This window comes from Protopterus annectens, chromosome 5.part0 (genome assembly GCF_019279795.1).
Source record: "Protopterus annectens isolate FY-2018-M chromosome 5.part0, PAN1.0, whole genome shotgun sequence".
In the NCBI taxonomy this organism is placed as follows: domain Eukaryota; kingdom Metazoa; phylum Chordata; order Ceratodontiformes; family Protopteridae; genus Protopterus; species Protopterus annectens.
In genome coordinates, this window is record NC_056735.1 from 664,153,397 (window position 1) to 664,175,540 (window position 22,144).

General features: G+C 38.6%; 1 protein-coding gene across 1 annotated transcript in view; it reads right to left on the reverse strand.

Moving 5' to 3' along the window:
- ABHD10 (abhydrolase domain containing 10, depalmitoylase) overlaps positions 1-22,144 on the reverse strand; it is a 190,632-nt gene that overhangs the window by 105,682 nt on the left and 62,806 nt on the right. Inside the window, exon 2 of the mRNA XM_044072512.1 lies at positions 2,388-2,571. Within this exon, the coding sequence (XP_043928447.1) occupies positions 2,388-2,571 (184 nt within the window). The remainder of the gene's footprint in view (positions 1-2,387; positions 2,572-22,144) is intronic.

Below are 22,144 nucleotides of genomic sequence, written 5' to 3' on the forward strand. Positions count from 1 at the left end.
TTTTTTATGTGTGGGATTTTAGTGCGTCTGAATGTATGTTTGTGTGTGATGTTTGTGTGTGCGAGGGACTGTGAAATGTGTGGGTGTGTTTCCTTTTTTGTGTCTGTGCGATCTTGGAGTTAGTATATATAAGTGTGGGGGGGGGGGTGGCAGCACAGCCCCCCCACATGGGGGGTGCAGGGGGACTTGCCTCCCTGCTTACATGTAGTGTAGGTTTGTTTGTGTGTGCTTTATTTGTTGTAGTGTGGGTTGGACGATGTCTGTTTTGTGTGGTGTATGGTTTGGTGTATGGTTTTGTATGTGTTCATGATTGTGTGCTGTTGGGATTATGGGTGTTCAACTTTATGATTTCGAAATACTGAAATTCGGCACTTCAGTATTTCAAAATTATAAAGATATATGTATATACACACATACATACACATTTTATATATATATATATATATATATATATATATATATATATATACACATACATACATACACACACACACACACATCTATATACACACGCATATATGCACACACACACACACACACATATATATATATATATATATATATATATATATATATATATATATATATGTATATCCCAGTCATCAGAAGAAGCTCATTGGATCAGGGAGTAAATTAATGGCTATACAACATTAACGCTTATGTATACATCACACACGAGGAGTTATAATTACTAAATCTGTGTTTTCAATGACTGACAATTACGCATTCTCACATTTTCCATCTGTGCAACAAATACTTTAATAAGCTTGTTTGGGTCATAACATTTTTTACATTTTACACTGCTAGTTGATGAATACGTATATCTTCACTAGAATTCTAATTCTGCATTTCTCTGCATACATAACTGGTGATTTGATATCCGAATCTGTCTAGCATCTTTCACTTAATCTAGCCCAACTTCTATCAAGCCTATGACAGCCCACCATTGGTTATTTACTTCACAGATCTAAGGCTGCAAATGAAATAACTGCTAAGGACCAGACACCACCAAAACCAGATTGCAAGCTATGATTGGGGTTAGGCAACTGTAGGTACTTCTTGCATATGGAGCGTATCTTGTAACTATGCAGTCATTTCCTGGGTTAATTTTCCCAAGTTCCAAGTCTAGTTTAACTGTTGTGATCAAAACAATTATCAGCTTAATGAGCCGTTATGTTTTCTATTACATAAATATGGCAGAAAAAAACAGAGTTACACCACTTTGTTATACTTATTACAATTCTAATGCTTTTCATAGCACATTAAACACACCAATATAATATTCTCTTTCTCTAACACATGCTCCTACATCAAAACGAAAATCCAAATTATGACATACACAGAATCTTCACTTGAAGACTTGTATCAGCCAGGAATAAATTTAACACTAGTGATTTACAGACCAACACCTAACGCATTTACACTGACTCAAAGCAAGGCACCCTCGTGTCAGTACAGTAAGGCATTGCTTCCTCATTAAGATACAGATCTAACTATTCTCTTTAAGACTGTTACATAACTTTTTACTTTCTCTTTAGGGAAAAAGATAATGTATTTAAAGGACATTTCTATAGGCAAATAAATGTGTTTAAGTCACCTAGACCAAAAAAAGTTTTTTTTTTCTCCCCCCAACAGCTCCATCAATTAAGACAGACTTTTTTCTCCTTGGTAGCCAAAGTCTAAAATTCATAGCTGCTTTAGAAGACTTTGAGCAAGCCTCCAATCCCACCCATTAATTTCTTCAGTTTCAAAAAGTGCTGGATGGGGTACCACTTTTATTTTAAATGAAAGTACATAGGACAAGTCCTCAAGTCTAATTCAGTTATTTCAATAATTTTAGCACAGCATTCATTATCATATGTCACCTGAAAAAAATCATAAGAATCGGTCTATCCATCCCTTGGACACATTTGTACTACAATTTAATTGGAGGGTACAGCAAATGATGGTTCAACTGACACATGAAAATCAGTCACATACCAGAGATGCCACCATCACCAAGTAAAGCCAAGCTGCTGGATAGCTCAGGATATGTGAAGAAACATTTAGCCTAAATAGCTCAAACAAATGACTGCACTTATTTTGTTAACCTGGTAACCCCTTTCCACTAGTGACATGGAAGAGCTGCCTGCTCAAGTGCCCTGATTGGCAATTACTCCGTTTTCTAGCTTTACCAAACTCCTTAATGGTAATGCCAAGCCTATGAAACTAATCCAACTGCTTAAATGTTAATAAGTTTGTGAAATAATCATTATAACTCTAAGCTACACACATCCTAAACATATGCGAAGCATAGAGTTTTGAGCAATGTCATGGAACTGCCAAACTTTTCAATTCATTCCTTTGATAAATGCCTTACCACTACTAAAATGTTAAGTTCGTTTTACCTTACAAATGAATGTCCCAATGATTTACAGAAATCTTCGAGTGCTACTGCTTTTTCGGAATTCATATCTGATGCAAAGCCTGGCAAGAATACAACTCCAGGATTTTTGCCTTTCAATCGCTGATATGCAAGTTTTGGAAGTTCAGGCCTTTCCAAGAACTGAACTGAAGACTTCTGCCTGTGAACTAAAAGAAAAAAGGAAGAGATAATGACTCTTTAGACCACTTACATGTTTCATTCTACATGTTTTAAACATGAGTATATTTTAATGAAAAGAAAACAAAGCAGCATAGAAACTTTATTATTACTAAAGTGAAAAAGGCGGTGTAAAGGGACTAAAGCTTGCCCTCTGCAAGTTGTAACAACACGATCCACTTTGCATAACAATGTAAAGTTGTGTGTGGGCAATCATCATAACCATGAATGCAATCACTGCTGCTGCTGTGTAATCATAAAATGAACATGTCTGAGCTGCAGGTGCAGCTAATTTCAGTACACACAAACAGCAGTCAAATATTTTCAGGGCCGATGCAAGCTCCTCCCATTCCCACTTACGGCATGAGCCAGACATGTGAGATGTAAACAATCACAGGACACACACCACTTTTTTTGAAACATGGAGATTACCAACAAAATGCGTTTGTATGTCTTATCACTTAAAGGGGGAGGCATAGGAAAAAGCTGAGGAAGATCCGGGAGCTAAAACATCAACGATAATCCATCACCTAAACTGACTTGCAGTGTGGCTGTATGTTTATACATTACAGGTTCTCTTAACAATTAGCATACACTACAATGTTTCTAAACTGCCAAATTCCCACCTTCCCTTAACCTTCACTCCTCCTGAACATTGTTCTGCATGTACTGTTCTCAAAAATTCCATATATATTTCTATGTAATTTGCTCCATCCCTTTTCAATAAATTCCACCTCAAGCTCTTATTTTCTTTAAAATATTCAGCACTTCAGTTAGTTTAGATTTTGATTTCCATTTTCTAATAATTGCTTTTTTGGCAGCTAACAGCATTAAACTTAAGGCCTTACTATGTCTAAATAGTTCAGATACTTGACTGCTCAAAAGAACAATTCCCTTACTTAAAGCCATTTGCTCGGCAAACATTTCTGACAAGCGTACTCAGCAGGGAATTGTAAAATCTACCAACTCATTACAATCTCAAAAAACATGTTCCTAGTTACCCCCTATCTCTTTCCAAATCACACCTGCAGTACCGCTATATACTAGAGGAAAAATTCTGGGCTTTGTACATACTTGAGAGGCATACAAATGCCCTTCTATTGTTTCATTGTAAACTGCCTTTCCAGTCTCTCTTCTCAATCTTTTCTAAACTCTTGATTGACTATTGCAGTTATCATGCAACATTTTACATGCTCTACTAATTATCCCTTTAATACCAGCTTCTGTTCTAGACTCAAAAACACTTCTACCAGAACTGGTCTTTGACTTGGTACTTCCTTATCCCTTCCTCTTTGCCTATACTCAGATCAATCCCTAGAAGGGAAGGCAGCTTCTGAAGTGTAGTCCAAACCTCTGCTTGGCCTAATCCCACTCCATTACTGTCCCCTCAAATTGGTTCCCTTGCCAATTTTCTCCAGGAAATTGCAGTCTCCTCTTGCCTAATTTTATGTACCCATATAGGAGTAGTCATCCCTACTGGCAAAATCTCCTTTCTCCATTGCAATGTTGGCTTAGCTCTTAAGATACTTTCTGCTACTTTATGAATATAATATTTTGTTTGGTTATTGACATTCTCCTTAAAAGGTATGCATTCTAAAAACCTACTCTCCTTGTTTCTTGAACTTCACGGATTGAATAATCATCCCTTTCCACTTTGATCTATACCTTCTGCTTGTGCTACGTACATGGGCCTTAACTGCATAACTCAAATGTATCCACTCACTAAACTTATCCCTCTTAACTCGTGCCCTCTTCCCCTCCCAAATAAAGTCCATCATATCTTTAGCAATTACTGTCCAAAGCTTCTCTGGTTGATACACATGCCTGACTGGTTTGTATAACTAAAGGGACTAAACATTTTCACTGCTCACATCTTCCTATACCATAATACAAAAACTAAGAAACTGGAACCTCTTGATTTATCTTTTAGTCTCTTCCCACGTATCCTTACCGGCCATAACAGAATCTTTTTAATCCATACCAAATATTTCACTGTATTGTGCCCCATAAATATGGGTATCACTGAACAAATTCATGCGTGGGTACATACTTTACTGCTATAGCCTTTGTTTTACCTTCATTCATTGTTTATCTCAACGAGACTTGAAAACTGTCTCAAGATGTTCCACTACACGGAGACATCTTTTTCTGATATGATCATGTACAAAGTATCATCTGCAAATAAAGCCATATTTTCTTGATTACCATAACAATTACATCTTGAATTACAGAGTCCCTTGTTTTTCTTTACCAATGGCTCTAATGTATTGCAAACAAGGGGAAACAGAATACCCCACGTGGGTCCTCTGCTCAGACAACTTGTTAAACAGGAACCTTCCCACTTAATTCTTGCCTCCAATCCCACATATATCCTCCTAATTAACCTTATTTTATCAGGGAATGCAAATGTTTCCACTGCCCTACTCATAAAATCCCAGCTTACTCTGTTGAATGCTTTCTCTGCATCGGAGATCCAACAACAGCTGCATTTTTACACACTGTTTACCTCTGGATCATCATTTTTCTATTAATGTCAAATATATGCCTCCCCTCCACAAAACCACAATGATCTATATCCACCAGTTCTGGTAACACTGTCGCCATCCTTTTAGCTATTAGACAAACACTTTACAATCATGGCTGAAAGAACTGATAAGACTGTAGTATACTGGAATTAACTGGAAACAACTGAAATGAGACTGGAATGGAAGCCTTTACCTATTATCGAAACTTGTGGTGAACACGTGTCAGTCTCTCCTTTATGGGCCATGTTTTTTTGTACTTTTCAGAATGACCTCTGCAAACATTGTAGTTTGGTTATTAATGCTTTATTAGAGGTTCACAATATCCAAAAATTGTCTTCATTAACAGTGCTGATAAATATAACAGTCTGCAGAAATGCTAAACTGCTGGTTAGTAACATATCCAAAGTTTCTGCATATGTATTCCGATTCTCCTGAATAATATAAACTGAAACATTCTTTATTTGACCTGTCTTCTGTACTCAGGCACGAGCATCTGCATTGTAGAGATACTTTTACATACAAGTCCAAAAGCTAACTCATATTATAAAATGCTGGATATTTAATCTATTCTGTATGTCAGTCCAAACTGACTTGCTTCATTGACTATCAGAAATATATCCTAATACCCAGCCACTGAGCCAGTGCATTTTGTTGTGCCGGTCCCAAGCCCAGATAAATGGGGGAGGGTTGCGTCAGGAAGGGCATCCGGCGTAAAACCTCTGCCTAATTACTTATGCAGAGAACATTTCATATTTCCATACCGGATCGGTCGAGGCTCGGGTTAACAACGACCGCCACCAGTACTGTTAGCCAACAGGGTGCTGGTAGAAATTGGGCTACTGTTGGCCGAAGGAGAAGAGGAGGGGGAAGGCATGCCCAAAGGCAGGAAGAGAGGAGGAAGGTTAGGAGTGAAGTAGTGAGGGTAGAAACTTTGAATGTTGGCAGTATGACTGGTATAGGGAGAGAGCTGGCGGATATGATGGAGAGAAGGAAGGCTGATATATTGTGCGTGCAAGAGACCAGATGGAAAAGCAGTAAGGCCAGGTGTATAGGAGGTGGGTCCAAATTGTTTGATCATGGTGTGGATGGCAGGAGAAATGGGGTAGGGGTTATCCTAAAGGAACAGCATGCCAAGTGTGTTTTGGAGGTGAAGAGAGTGTCTGATAGAGTGATGTTTATGAAGCTTGAAATTGATGGTGTAATGATGAATGTTGTTAGTGCATATGCTCCACAAGTTAGGTGTGCTATGGATGAGAAAGAAAAATTTTAGAGTGATTTGGATGAAGTGGTGGTGAGCGTAACCAAGGGTGAGAAACTAGTGATTGGAGCAGACCTCAATGGGCATGTTGGTGAAGTGAAGAGGGGATGAGGAAGTGATGGGTAGGTATGGTGTTAAGGAGAGGAATGCAGAAGGTCAGATGATTGTGGATTTTGCAAAAGGACAGACATGGCTGTGTGAATACGTATTTTAAGAAGAGGGAGGAGCATAGGGTGACATACAAGAGTGGAGGAAGATGCACTCAGGTGGATTATATCCTATGTAGGAGGGTCATTCTGAAGGAGATTGGAGACTGTAAAGTGGTGACAGGGGAAAGTGTAGTTAAGCAGCATAGATTGGTGGTCTGTAGGATGACGTTGGTCATCAAGAAGAGGAGGAAAAGTGTGAAAGCAGTGCCAAGGATTAAATGGTGGAAGTTAAAAAAAGGTGATTGTGAGGTGGAGTTCAGGGAAGAGTTAAGACAGGCACTGGGAGGCAGTGAAGAGTTACCGAATAGCTGGGAAACTACAGCAGAGCTAGTAGGGGAGACTGCTAGAAAGGTGCTTGGTGTGACATCTGGACAGAGGAAGGAGGACAAGGAGACCTGGTGGTGGAATGAGGAAGTACAAGAGAGTATACAGAGGAAGAGTCTGGCGAAGAAGAAGTGGGATTGCCAAAGAGATGAAGAAAGTAGACATGAGTATAAGGAGATGAGACACATGGCAAAGAGAGAGGTGGCTAAGGATAAGGCATATGGAGAGTTATATGAGAGACTGGACACTAAAATGGGAGAAAAGGACCTGTACCGATTGGCTAGACAGAGGGACAGAGCTAGGAAAGATGTGCAGCAGGTAAGGGTGATAAAGGATAGTGAGGGAAACGTACTCGCAAGTGAGGAGAGTGTGTTGAGTAGATGGAAAGAGTACTTTGAAGGGCTAATGAATGAAGAGAATGAGAGAGAAAGAAGGTTGGATGATGTGGGGATAGTGAATCAGGAAGTGAAACAGATTAGCAAGGAGGAAGTAAGGTCAGCTGTGAAGAGGATAAAGAATGGAAAGGCTGTTGGCCCAGATGACATACCAGTGGAAGCATGGAGGTGCTTAGGTGAAATGGCAGTGGAATTTTTAACCAGATTGTTTAATGAAATTTTGGAAAGTCAGAAGATGCCTGAGGAGAGGAGAAAAAGTGTTTTGGTACCTATCTTTATGAATACGGGTGATGTGCAGAGCTGCAGTAACTACAGAGGGATAAAACTGATCAGTCACAGCTTGAAGTTATGGGAAAGAGTAGTGGAAGCTAGGTTAAAGAAGGGAGGTGATTAGTGATCAGCAGTATGGTTTCATGCCAGGAAAGAGCACACTACAGATGCAATATTTGCTCTGAGAGTGTTGTTGGAGAAATACAGAGAAGGTCAGGAGTTGCATTGCGTCTTTGTGGACTTAGAAGGTCAGCAGGGCTAAAACAGAATATATATATATGTGTAAATGTGAGGGAGGGTAGAGAAATGGTGAGGATGCAGGGAGTAGAGTTGGCAAAGGTGGATGGGTTTAAGTACTTGGGATCAACAGTTCAGAGTAATGGTAAGTGTGGAAGAGAGGTGAAGAAGAGAGTACAGGCAGGGCGGAATGGGTGGAGAAGAGTGTCAGGAGTGATTTGTGACAGACTGGTACCAGTAAGAGTGAAAGGGAAGGTCTACAAAAGGGTAGTGAGACCAGCTATGTTATATGGGTTGGAGACGGTGGCATTGACGAAAAGGCAGGAGTCAGAGCTGGATGCGGCAGAGTTAAAGATGTTAAGATTTGCACTGGGTGTGACTAGGATGGACAGGATTAGGAATCAGTATATTAGAGGGTCAGTTCAGGTTGGACAGTTTGGAGACAAAGCAAGAGAGGCGAGATTGCGTTGGTTTGGACATGTGCTGAGGGGGGATGCTGGGTATATTGGGAAAAGGATGCCAAGGATGGAGCTGCCGGGTAAGAGGAAAAGCGGAAGGCCTAAGATAAGGTTTATGGATGAGGTGAGAGAGGACATGCAGGCGGTTGGTGTGAAAGAGCATGATGCAGAGGACAGGAAGAAATGGAAACTGAAGATCCGCTGTGGCGACCCCTAATGGGAACAGCCAAAAGATGATGATGAACATCAAAACCCTGTAATGCTTTTCACACCTCTTTAGCCTTTATTTCCAAGCTGTGTCTTGCATGTGCCTCTTTCTCTAGCATTCCATTGCACATATATCTTTCCCTTGAGAAAGGAACATTTTGTATTTCTGTACATCTCATGCTTTATCTTTCCTTTCTAATGAATTGTCTTTCCCTGAAACTAAATACATAAATCTAACTATTTTCAGGCCTGATATTCTGACTTAATGTATAGTGAATTTACTAAGAATACCCTCTCTCTAACAGCTCCCCCTGAAGTCCCTGACAAAAGTTTACAGGGACCTTCTTTTGCAGTTACTTTATATCTATATTGCTTACTACTGTAATCTGGTTTGAATAGATTAGGTGGCATAAAGCCTGTAATATGAAGATGTGCAATGCACCTGCAATTTCAATTTTGACCACTGTCACCTAAGCATTTATGACCTGCTTGGATTGAAGTCTCTTAAATTTTATGATTTAATTATAACTAGACAATTGTTTTTATCTCATGAATAAACTTTTAATTTTGACCACTAGGTGTGACTTCTGTCTGGACTGAAGTCTGTTAACTTTATGATTCAGTTACCATATTAACTACATCCACAGTCTTTAGAGTGTTTAAGTCCAAGTTCTAATATGTGTGTGACATATCCAAAACCTGCACATTATTCTGAAAATCAGTATCTTTTAATTCTGTGGTTTCTAAAACTGATTAGGCCAATAACTCTTTTAACCCTGCTGTTCCAGAAACAACATGGAGGAAATGCCATACACATCCTTAACCTGTCTCTGTGAGTCTTCATTTAAGTTGAACAGCATACGAACTGTTAACCCTACCTATTTTCTTCCCCATCTCTGTATGCTGTAATGGTAAAATTACACTGTCTAGTACCTTACAGCCTGGTGCCTTATTGTACCATAACATCTCTCTCTTATAGCAAATTAAACCTTTTCCTGGTGTCCATTGATTAAAATCTTTAAACACTGTACATTTACTCCATTTTATTTTTTATTTCATAGCCTACCAAGCATGATGGCTATTTTCAGAAGATTAACTGAAATCGGCATTAAAGGGATAACTGGTCTTGATGCATAATTACCATATACTGTATTAACCGTTGTCTTTAAATTCTCATCTAAATTTAACAATGCTATTTACATTTTTTAACTTCTATGGGCTGTAATGCATGTGTACTGTGGTGGTGGTGCTGCGGTAGCATTGTCGCCTCACAGTTAGACGTTGCCCGTTCGATTCTCAGTTAGAGCGTCTTCTGTGTGTCGACATGCGTGAATGGGCGTTCCTTCGTTGAAGGTTGTGCGTTAGGCCCGGCAAGCCAGCACGTAAAAATCTACTGCCAATCATTAGCGGACCGGAGTTCCGCTTTGGCTACCCCTAACCAGGAAAAGCCGAAAGACACAAACATGGGCTGTAATGGATGTCTGCCTCCTAAATTTGTTTGAAATATTATATGAATATTTATGAGCTACAATAGTTTACTAAAATGTATGCTTTCTGTATTTCAGACCATATACCTTTGCATTTTCTGTTGTCCTTTTAACTTTCTGACTAATGTACAATAATTATGTAAAGTGCACTGCAATTTTAAAATTAACAAATTAAGCCTGCCCTGTCATGCCTGGTATACAATGAATAACTACTACTACCTTTTCTTTAGACAAGTCCCAAAGGAAGCCATCGCTGCAGCCCAAAGGTCCAAATCCAGAATAAAAAATGAGATATATAGAACAAACAAGATAGGACCACCACGATGTAAAACATAAAACAGATATTTATTTCACAAGAAAAAAGATAAGCGCTTTCGCGTGCTACCAAAACACTCTTCTTCAGATCTCACTTACACAATAAAAATGTTACACATATATACATTCAATTCAATTGAAAACACCTAAAACAATCATTCATTGGCAATTATTAATTCATCTCATTAGTTCAGCTACAATTTAACTAGAATAAAGCTCATTAAACTACCTTAGTTAACTCATTCATTTAGTTTATGAGCTACAATAGTTTACTAAAATTTATGCTTTCTGTATTTCAGACTTATACCTTTGCATTTTCTGTTGTGTCCTTTTAACTTTCTGACTAATGTACAATAATTACGTAAAGCGCACTGCAATTTTAAAATTAACAAATTAAGCCTGCTCTGTCATGCCTGGTGTACAATGAATTACTACTACCTTTTCTTTAGATAACTTCTCTTAATAAGCCTGTAATAAATAATTGTCACTTTACCCTTAACCAATGACTCTTACCCTTAAAACTAATAACTGAATAATGTGAAGGATGATGTAGTAGAAATCTATGATGTAATAAGCCTGTTGCAAACAATTCAGTCACTTTACCCTTAAAACGGATAGAATAACGTGAAGTAACCGAGTACTATCTTTACCCTTAAAACGGCTAGAATAACGTGAAGTAACAGAGTACTAATCTTATATTCTGAAATTTGACTGAAATGCACTATACTGAACACATAACTGAGTATGAATGTCATATTCTGAATCTTGACTGAAATTTGATAAATATTTATACAGAACATCTAAATTAACAGGTATACATTTCCTGCCAGTGTTACCTGAACACAGATTTAAAAAAGAAATGAAATCTGGTAATTTTGTATTTTCTGGAAACTAAACTATTAATACCTTTTTATCAGTATGGTCTGAACATAGACAAAAACATAAAACTGAAAACAGGTACAATTACATAACTGTCTGAAAAACATACATACTTGCTTTAACTTGTACATTTTAACTTTAAACAAACATTAAAGAAATAACAGTTAACTTCTGCATCACAGCTCTTGCTACCTTTTACTCTGAAGGCCTTCTTTAATGTCCAAGTGCCCTTTTTATAGTTAGGCCTTTTAAACCTCTCCTTTTCATCTTTTGTACAAGATTGGGTGGGGCTAAGGTTCTCAAATGTATTTAGAATCAGGTCCTTAAAATAACATCTGCAGCTTTAATTATAAACTGACAGCACTGCTTGTTGCCCTGACTTTATTTAATTTTTCTACCTGAAATAAACATTTGCTGCTAATAAACGCAAGTGTGTGAGCAAACTGATAATGTACAACAGTGATATGGAAAGACTAACTATTACCAAATCTAACTGAACCCTTAGTGACATTGTTTTCCTGTCATAACCTCAAATTAAGTAGTAATCCAACACTGTGCATTTATGCACCTATATAAAATTAATCTCAACTGTTGAACTTTTTACATTTACTCTTGTTACCCTCAGGTTCTAACATACTGTTGTGTGAGTGAAACTCCACTTTCTTACCATAGCTGTTCTTTAGTGGACATCATTTAACTTATCAGTACTGCTGAATGCTGCAATGATTTATTATCACCACCTACCATTTCTTGGATAAATATTAAGAACTATGACTGCATAAACTATTACTAAGAATACTGTCTTTAATTCGGCTTGCTGAGCTGGCATATAATCTGATGTAGTATGCTTGGTAACAGCAATTTCTGCATAAAATATATACTATTTTAAATTGATTAAACACTTATTACTAGAGTTGAACTGATCTGATTCTCTAAGTTTACTTGTCTGCCTTTTATACAAGTATGTGAGGTTTCTTTATCTGTAAGTTTACTTGAATGTCCTTTATACAAGTACATGCAGTTTCTTTATATAGTAGACACATTTATTACTATAGTTGCACATTTACTACTAGAGCTGAACTGATTTAATTCTGTAACTACTTATCTTCACTTTATAACAAACGTTGAACCTGTGGCTTTAATGACAATATTTATGATGCACTCTTTTCATGCATGGGATCTGAACTACTGACTGTACTGTCACTTTTACAATGTAGCACTGACTTCAAATTTTACATTCTGTAAAGTAACAAAACATTATTTACGCATTTATCACTACAGTTGAACTTATCTAACTCTGGAACTTTATCTATCCTTTTGGAAAGTATAACACAGGAGTTGAACCTGCAACTTTAATGACACCTAATATTTATAATGCACTCTTTTCACTCCAGGGATCTGAAGTTTTAACTGTACTGTCAGTTTAAAAATGTAGCACTGACTTAAAATTTTACATTCTGTAAACTAGTAAAACATCAATATATTACTTATGAACTGTAGCACTTTAATACAAAGCTCTTAACATTGACTGCTAAGCAAAACAATAATGCAAAAAAAAATTTGCCAAATCTGTAACTGTAAACCCTTTATACTGCGAGTTAACTTGACTGTCATTTCTGGTATGCCCTATACAACATAGAGGCGTATGGTTACCCCTTTTTTTTCTCTAATTGGCCACACCCAATACGTCTTTCTGAGCTCTTTAGCTGTGTTGAACTGGAATTTATTTTATCTTTAACCCATAAATCTGCATGTTTCTGTCCATCATTTCTTTAAATTCTGTACATTTGCACAAACTACTGCCTGCAAATTCTTACAAGTGTCACCTGTGTGCACCACTGTACATTCTGTAGCATTTTTATTTTTACATAAAATCTTGTTACTGAAATCTAAACATAAAACTCTTAATGGCATGTCCATACCTAATCGGAGCTGTTACACTTTGAACTGTTAGCTGCTGTTGCTGTAATCCCTTTAAATCTCAACAAAACTGCATGTGTCCTCTAATAAAGACCTATTTGTAACTAAAGTTGATTTGTCTATATCAATCAGTACATTACTGCATAATTTTTCTGTAAACAATGAAATGCTGTTATTCCTTTTAACCTTAAACAATAACAGAAATGCTCTGGTTTGGTGCTGGACTGCTACACCCTTTACAGATGAGCTGAAAATTCTTTATAGAACTTTATTTTTTTACTCTAATCTGAAATTTGTACATCAAATATCAGACTGATTCTGATCCCTCTTATTTTGCACTGGTTACATTCTGAACATGCGTAACATGAACTTGAGATATTGCCTGCATGTTACGTAAACTGACTATGCTGACGTCTGTATGTGCAATACTGCAACTTAATTCTGTACTTTGAATGACATGTAAAGTAGAATGTATTACATTCTAAACATTTGTATTTGAAATTGTACTGCAACTTAACTCTGCATTTTTATTTAAATTACTGACAGAAGCTGACGCACTCTGCAAATCTGTTGCAGTCTGCTTCTGTGATTTAACCCTTTTGCATCTAGAAATATTTAACTTTTCTGAACTAAACCTTTAAACTTTAAAAGAACATTTCTGGAAAGCATTTTTAGACTGCTTTACTTGATTTTTAACTTTAAAGCAAATATTTACTGATGTCTTTACTGTAGAAGTACTACTTGACATGTTTATACAAGAGGTATGTAAATGACTTTTACTGATGAATTTAAACTTTTCTGAGTGGTTAGCTAAAAAGTGCATATAAAGTTATATATAGCTTTATGATTCTGAAAGAACATGCCATGTTTTCTACAATTGTTTAAACGTTTTCTTGCTTCTTGGCTGTGTGATGTCACACTGGAAACTTGAAAGTTTGGGCAGATGCTGAAGTGAGCAGCTGTTAACTGGGTAAAGTCTTTTACGTTCTGAAGGAATATTCCTGATGCTTGTAGATTTTCTGAAATAGTGCAAGTCTGTTGATATTCTTTGAGGCTTTTTCTAAAGTAAATACCGGTGATCTGCAATTTGCCCAACAGCTGCAATTACTGTATACAGAGGTATGTAGGATTGTCTAAGTGAAAAGTCTGCTCTGTAAGGAGCAACTGTACTGCTGTCGGCTGTGGCCCTATTGTGTATGGCATTCACAATCTCCCGTTTGGAAAAAACAGTGATGTACTGTTGAAAAGTCCGTTACAAAACATTTGCTGTAGTTACTGACAGACTGGAAAAAAATGTTAAGCTGGTTAGTCAAAACATCTGCTGTAGTTACTAACAGAATGGAAAACATGTTAAGGTGGCTGCTGCACTTGAAACTGTACTTGAAAGGGTTACTTACTACAGCTGTATTTGTTGAAGTTTGAAGATGTGTTCCGAATGAACACTAGTACATGTAGTGTGACTGCTGATAAGGTCACTTTGAACAAAACACTTTTTTGTAGACTGCTCTGTATAACACACGCAGTCTGACTGCTGATGCAAGGTTGCTATAGGGTTTTGGGACTTACTTTTACTGCTTTACCCCATTCATAGTGGCTCGCCACTGAAAGAATTTATAAGAATGTAGTACACTGGAATTAAGTGGAAACAACTGAAATGAGACTGGAAGGAAAGTCTGTTAATTACTCAAACTTGTGCTGAACAGGTGCTAGTCTCTCCTTTATCGGCCAAGACTTTTGTACTTTTCAGAACGAGTTCTGCAAAATAATGCTTTATTAATTAGAGGTTCACAACATCCAAATACGGTCTTCATTAACAGTGCTGATAAAAACAATCTGTAGAAATGCTGGAATTTTGGTTAGTAAATATATCCAAAGTTTCTGCACGTAAATTCTGATTCTCCTGAATAACCAACGGTCTTCATTTGACCTCTATTCTGTACTCGGGCTTGAGTGTCTGTATTGTAGAGACTCTCACATACAAGTCCAAAAGCCAACTCATTCTAAAATGTTGGATATTTATTCTTTTCTGTATGTCAGTCCGAACTGACTGACTGTATCAGAAGTATATCCCAATAATAACAAAACCCTGTAATGTTTTTCACACCTCTTTAGCCTTGGTTTCCAAGCCTAGTCTTGCATGTGCCTTTTTACCTAGCATTCCACTGCATACACATCTTTCCCTAGAGAAAGGAACATTCTGTATTCCTGTATTTCTGCATGTCTCATGCTTTATCTTTCCATTCTAATGAATATTCTTTCCCTGAAACTAAGACATACATGAAAACAAGTCTGACTATTTTCAGGCCTATTCTACCTTAATGTACTATAGTGAATTTACTAAAAACACCCTCAACCTAACAATGGTTTAGAACTGAAATGGGCCTATGTGAAGCTACGTATAATGGGTCTTTACCATCTTTAGGTATTACAGCCACAACAACTTTCTGCCAGGATGTTGGTGCTTCCAATATTTTTAAAAGAAAACCTTCCAGGTCTATCACTTCCTTCCTAACTCGCAAACTTCCACAGGAGTACCATATATTCCTAGAGACTTTCCTGTAGATAGATGTGGGTCACAGAACTGTTAAGCCTCAGCTTCCTCTAACCTTGGTGTTCCCAGTTGTGCTCTTTTTTGATTTCCAAATTTCTCTGTTTTATGCAAATCATAGGATTTCTGAAATATATGTAATATCTCTACAGATCTCCAATTATTTTTCTTGTTATAGGCTCCCCAAGTTTGTCAACAGCCATGTCTACTTTCTGTTGCCCAAGTCACTGTGTTAAAAGTTTGTGATTTCTGGAGTTATTACAAAAAACAGTTGCTTAACAACCTTTCTAAACTCATGCATATTATCCAGATACTCCCTTACTTCGTCTTTAGCACTCTGACAGTTAGACCTCTACTTGCTCCCCTTATTCTGCAATATTTTAATCTTTGTCAGACCCTCTAAATAATTCCTGTTTCTTCTTAAGTATCTCTCTCTTTCTTTTTAAACTCCACTTTCAATGCGCAGTAACATTATCCCTAAAAATCTGCTTATTGCCCTTTAAGAATCCCACTACTAGTTATCTACCAATCTACTAGACAATCATAAATAGCACAACTCCCTCATACAGATGATCCCACATACAAGCTAGAATTGTATCCCCGACAGCTGTACTGAAGCGTTCATACCTATTCGGCATAAGCACAGTGGCAAACTCAAAATGTAAACCTATACAATTGAATTATACATAAACATGCTTTAAAATTGAATAAATTAATTCCCAGCTGCTTACATAAAACCTCAATAACAGGAAACAAAATTGGGTAAACACACTCCACAAAAACACTATCAGGAAGTGTAAATTTGAATATGAACACAAGAGCCACTACCACAACAAAAACAACCACAAAGACTTATTCAATTACATCAGAAATGTAACATACAATAAGCAGCGTTATATCGAACACTCTAACTGGACCTCTTAACTCTGACCATGGAACCATTTGTCAATATACAAGCTAAAAATTAAGTTCTAACTTCACCTCACCCACTCAAATTCCTTTCCACCCTCACCTGTTCAGCCAGTTATCTTCCATTCCATATTTCCAATCCCCACCCTCAAAACCTATCTGCCCATTCCAAGGCAAGGAGACATCCCTATGGGTTCTGGCAATACCCACTCCAGACTTCTGTTCTGCATCAAGACATTGTCTGTCCCATTCTTATCATCCAAAATTTTCCTCTGCTCATGCCCCAGATAAGGGAAGAACAGCCACTGTGGTATTGTTACATGAAGGTGGCTCCACTAACTCCAGAAATTAGACATGCTTACTAGCATCAGCTGTACAGTCACAGGTTCACATGCAAGTACTAGGCTAGCTGTCCTTCGAGGCCATTTTAAACCTAGCCAATTTCCGTTTTTCTGCTCAAAACAGCCTATCCCATTTGCCATAGACTGGGTCTCTCCATCCCATGGCCAATAATTATGCATTACCCCCAAAAGAGAATACCTGGGATCATACCACAGATAACTGGAGGGGACCCATGCACTATATAAAGTATTTAGGAGCTGCCTCCGTCCATTAGTGCAGGGGGCAGACCTAGGATGCATTTCATGTTTTCAATCCACAGGATCCAAGTTACACTTGAATAAGGACAGAGATGGAACTTGTTTTATGTGGATGTGAAATATGTTCCACAGCATCAGTATCCTCTGCAGGTTATACCTGTCCTGCCAAACTGTTCTGTTGAGGTTGCAGAAGAAATCTAGATCACTACAAAGTACTTCTGATGTAATTCGACTTGCTACTGTGTAGTAGGCCCATCAGTACTGGGTCGAAAGATGTCTTGTATGTCACACACAGGTCACCTCTTAGCAGTCTGTGGGATACAGAGTACCATACCTCTCAACCTCTTAATGCAATAAATCTGCACAAAGCTTGACAAACTGGAGGTAGAGATGGGGACATATTTTAAATATTGCTCTTATAAACTTAGAAAGTTGCTAGAGTAACAGGATTTGTTTTAATATAAATTTTCAGAAGGATTTGAAGTCTGAAACCGAAATGTATGTCATTATTTAGTGACTACAATCCTGAGATCATCCCAGTGATTTGCCAGGAAAAAAAGAGGTGCAGACCAAAAATATGAACCGAAAATCTGGACATTCTGTGGAAATCTGTACTGTTGAGAGGTATGCTGAGTACAGCAACAGCGCTTATACTGCATGGATTTTATAATTGTTAAACTGATCAAAAATTACATTTTGAATCTCCACTCCCTTGACCCTCAACTAGCTTGGCTTTGTTAAAGGCAGTTTGCACCTACTCAACCTAGCTGACATCTTTGAAAAAGGTTACCAGGGCCTTGGATGGAGGTCAGTCTGCACACTATACCCTGATGAGGAAAAAGCCATTGACACAATCCCCTTGTGCTTTAACATTAACCACCATACAATATGCTGGACAGTGTGCATTCTGTTTGGCTATTAACACTGGGCATACCTTCTCATAGCAAAGGTGGTCACTAGCATGTTACTGCACAGAGAACAGTCCTGGACCACTTAATCTTTGCATCTATTGCTTAGATATGAAGGCTCAGGTCAAACAGCTGTGGTTAATCTAGTTTACTAGCTGATGACTGCAAACAGAATGCAGCAGTCCAATTACCCCAATGACTCAAATTCTCTAAAGGTCTGGCCCAAACTAATGACCACTGTATCATTCACAGTCTCCCCTTAATTACCAAACAATGCAGCGCTGTTATCTTTGGAAAACATATTACCTCCACCCCCTTAACACATATATGGGACCCATCAGAACTGGCTCAGTTAATAGGAATACATTACCTTTGCAGATAATGAGCTGTCCTTTGACCGTCATGCCATCAGCTGTGATCAGGAAATCCTAGCTATACCCACATATTCTAAAGAATGTTACCCCACTTTATTCTTTATTAGTGGGCCCACCTCCAAGTACAAAGCCCCCCTTTGATGGCTACCTCACTAGACCAAAGAAGAAGGCTCCAAATATACTGATCTGAGAGAACAAACAGAACAGGTAATTTATACCAAAAATAAAACCTCTCCCTGTACTTATTTCATATAGACTTCTGCAGTAGGATAAGAGACTCAATTAAGACAACGCTGTGATCAGCATTTAACTGCTAATGAGATACCACAACATATTGCTTCTGGAACCCACATCCCTTGCAAATCAAAGTAATCCTCAAATGACCTTCAAAACCCCCACCTGATAACTTTAAGGGAGACACTAAATTCACAACTGACATATGCAGTACCAGATCATTCTTACATGTTCGCTGAAAAGGCTGAGCCTCCTGATTGCCACACATGCTGAGGAAATGCCTGTCTATCTAGCTGTATTGTTACATTAAGCATACAGCTTTGTCTGGTTTGAGGAAGTCCATGCTTGGTGAAAAACAGAACAGCATCCCACACTAACCACATGGGGTGGGGGGGGGGGGTGTTCGGTCTTCCACATTTGAACCTGCGAACCTGCTGCTCATCACTGTGGTCCCAAAGGAAGACTCTGACCTCATCATAGTGTCTGAAAGGCATCTAATCAAGTCCAAGCAGTAGTTGTAGGACAGAGAAAAAGTCCAAGAGATAGGAGCTTTTCTAGTGAAATGTACTCTTGGAGCAGAGAATGTACATTTGTACTTGTCAATGTGTAAAGCTCTTGCCTGAAAATGAAAAGCTAGATTTTTTTTTCGGATACATTCCACATCCACAAAACCTGTGTTACTTGTGCAAATCCATACCACAGCATCCAGTATTAGGATAACAAGGAAATAAAACCAGTAGATAGATAAATAAACTAGTTGAAACTAGCTCAAGTGGCTTTGTATTACAACATTACCCCACAGCAATTTTCACGCAGGAGTGGGTGTGGCCTACATGACTGACAGGGCAAGCCCATGTGACATTGCATGCAAAATACGGCTGAGTGACAAGCCATGCAGATTATCCAGCAACCTGTTGAATATTCATTCTAAATTTCCATCTGTGACAGTTTGTTACCGTTCTTGAAATACAGCCATTCCAAGCTAGTTCTTGTGTGTCCTTTAATTAAGAGATGCAAGGACAGGTTCAAGTATTAGATTAAGAGATGCAAGGGCAGGTTCAACTATTAGCGGCTCAGAAGGGCAGTTTGTACGCAGTACTTTACACCCCCCACCTAACAATTTTGTGCTTTAAATTGCTTTTGCAGAAGGGCAAGGCCCACTGCAACCCCCACCTTTCTTAACTATACTTTTGTGCTTCAGATTGCTTTGCAGTGAGGCAAGCCCCCCCCCTGCACACCCCTACCTTTAACTATATTTTTCATGAGAGTCACCTGCTATGCAATAATTCCTTTCATGCAGTGGGCATGGAACAGCAGGTACTGAAAATCAGGCATACCAAAATTGATTGTAATCAGAATATAGTTTACTGAAATTGTTTGGTATTTGTAGTAATATTTTACATGCCATACCAGTCCACGTGAGAAAAAAAACAGTGGTACTTGATTGCCAGTTAGTAAAGCCTGCAGCCCCAACCCCCCCCCCCCAACCTGGGAGTAACTGTCAAACAGTGAGGCTCCACAGTCAACTGCCATGCCACACAAATTACAAAATACATTTGATGGAGTGATTTTTCTGTATATGTACTGCAGGAAGACCCTTTTGTTCGTTTACTTCAAAGTTGTAACACTACTGGCCACAGTACAGGATTTCAAAATTTGCACAAAGATGTCCAGATACAATGAGAAATTCATTGCGGAGATCATGCCTTCATTGATTCAGGTGGTTTCCTTCCTCCAATCCTTTGGGATTGTGCCTGGGAAGAAAAACGGTCTGAAATGTGGGTATAAGGCAACCCTTGCTCATCATGGTTTGTCCTTTGCTTGAAGTGTGGCTCCAAAGAATGCAGATCAAAAGTGGGATGCTAAAGTGGCACTTTTTTGCCAAAAGTAAACTGCCTCTGCAAACGCTTGTAAAGATTACCTACTCCTGGCTTAGAAAGTTCCTTGTAGGAATGGCAGCAGATTACCTGGGATTCTCAACCAAATCCATTGTGGATTGGTACCAGTTTTTACGAGATGTGTGAAGCTGGAAGCTTCTGCAGGACCCTATGTTACTTGGGGGTCCTGCTAAGGAAGCCCAGATCGATGAAACCCTGCTGGTAAAGGCCAAGTACAGGACAGCTGGGTGTTTGGCATCTATGACTGTTCTTTGAAAACTGGTTACCTGACCTTCGTGGAGAAGTGAGATGCTGCCACACTGCTACCAATAATCCAGTGCCATGTTTTGCCAGAGACAATCATCATTTCAGACCAGTGGGTAGCATACCATGGAATTAAGGAATTACCTGGGATGAATTTTAGGCAGCTCACGGTCAATCACAGTGAAAACTTTGTTGACCCATTGTCAGGCGCACACACAAATGCTGTAGAGGGCATGCAGTCATGCTGCAAAAGACAATTTAAGGCCATGAATGGGACATAGCCACACATGGTACCATGCTACTTGGACGAATTTATGCAGCGGAGCAAATACGGGATGGATTTTGCTGATTTATTTACAAGTTTATTTATTTAGTCACATTAAAGAATTACAGGAGTCAAATCAAAGGGAGAGTGCGGAGGGTGGTGCGATGCCCATGCCTTTGGCCGACCTCAAGAATGAAAATGAAGCTGTGGTAATCAGGAAGACAGCAGCATAATAAATAGACAGTGACTCAGAGAAGGAGAACATCATTCCCCGACTATAAATAATACTATGATGTTTTAAAGATATAAAGTATCTGGAGAACTGGGTCCGTGTGTGCTGTGTGTATTCATATTTCATTTGCTGGGAGGTGGGTATGAGAATTTAATGTTACAGTCTATTAGGTTTCTAATGTGGATATTTTGGGCTGTGTATTCATTGCATTATATTTCTTAATTAAAATCTATTGACTAAACTCACTGCACTTGCTACACTGTAGTTTTGTAAAATATATACATGCTATCTTCTTTCCGCTGCTCCCGTTAGGGGTCGCCACAGCAGATCAACCGTTTCCATTTCTTCCTGTCCTCTGCATCTTGCTCAGGTCACACCAACCACCTGCATGTCCTCTCACCACATCCATAAACCTTATCTTAGGCCTTCCTCTTTTCCCGTTACCTGGCAGCTTCATCCTTAGCATCTTTTTCCCCAATATACTCTGCATCCCTACTCAGCACATGTCCAAACCAACATAATCTTGCCTCTCTGGCTTTGTCTCCAAACCTGGGCTGACCCTCTAATATACTTATTCCTAATCCTGTACATCCTCGTCACACCCAGTGCAAATCTTAACATCTTCAACTCTGCCACATCAAGCTCAGACTCCTGCCTTTTTGTCAATGCCACTGTCTCCAACCCATATAACATAGCTGGTCTCACTACCCTCTTTGTAGACCTTCCCTTTCACTCTTACTGGTACTAGTCTGTCAAAAATCACTCCTGACACTTCTCCACCCACTCCATCCTGCCTGTACTATCTTCTTCACCTCTCTTCCACACTCACCATTACTCTGAACTGTTGATTCCAAGTACTTAAACTCATC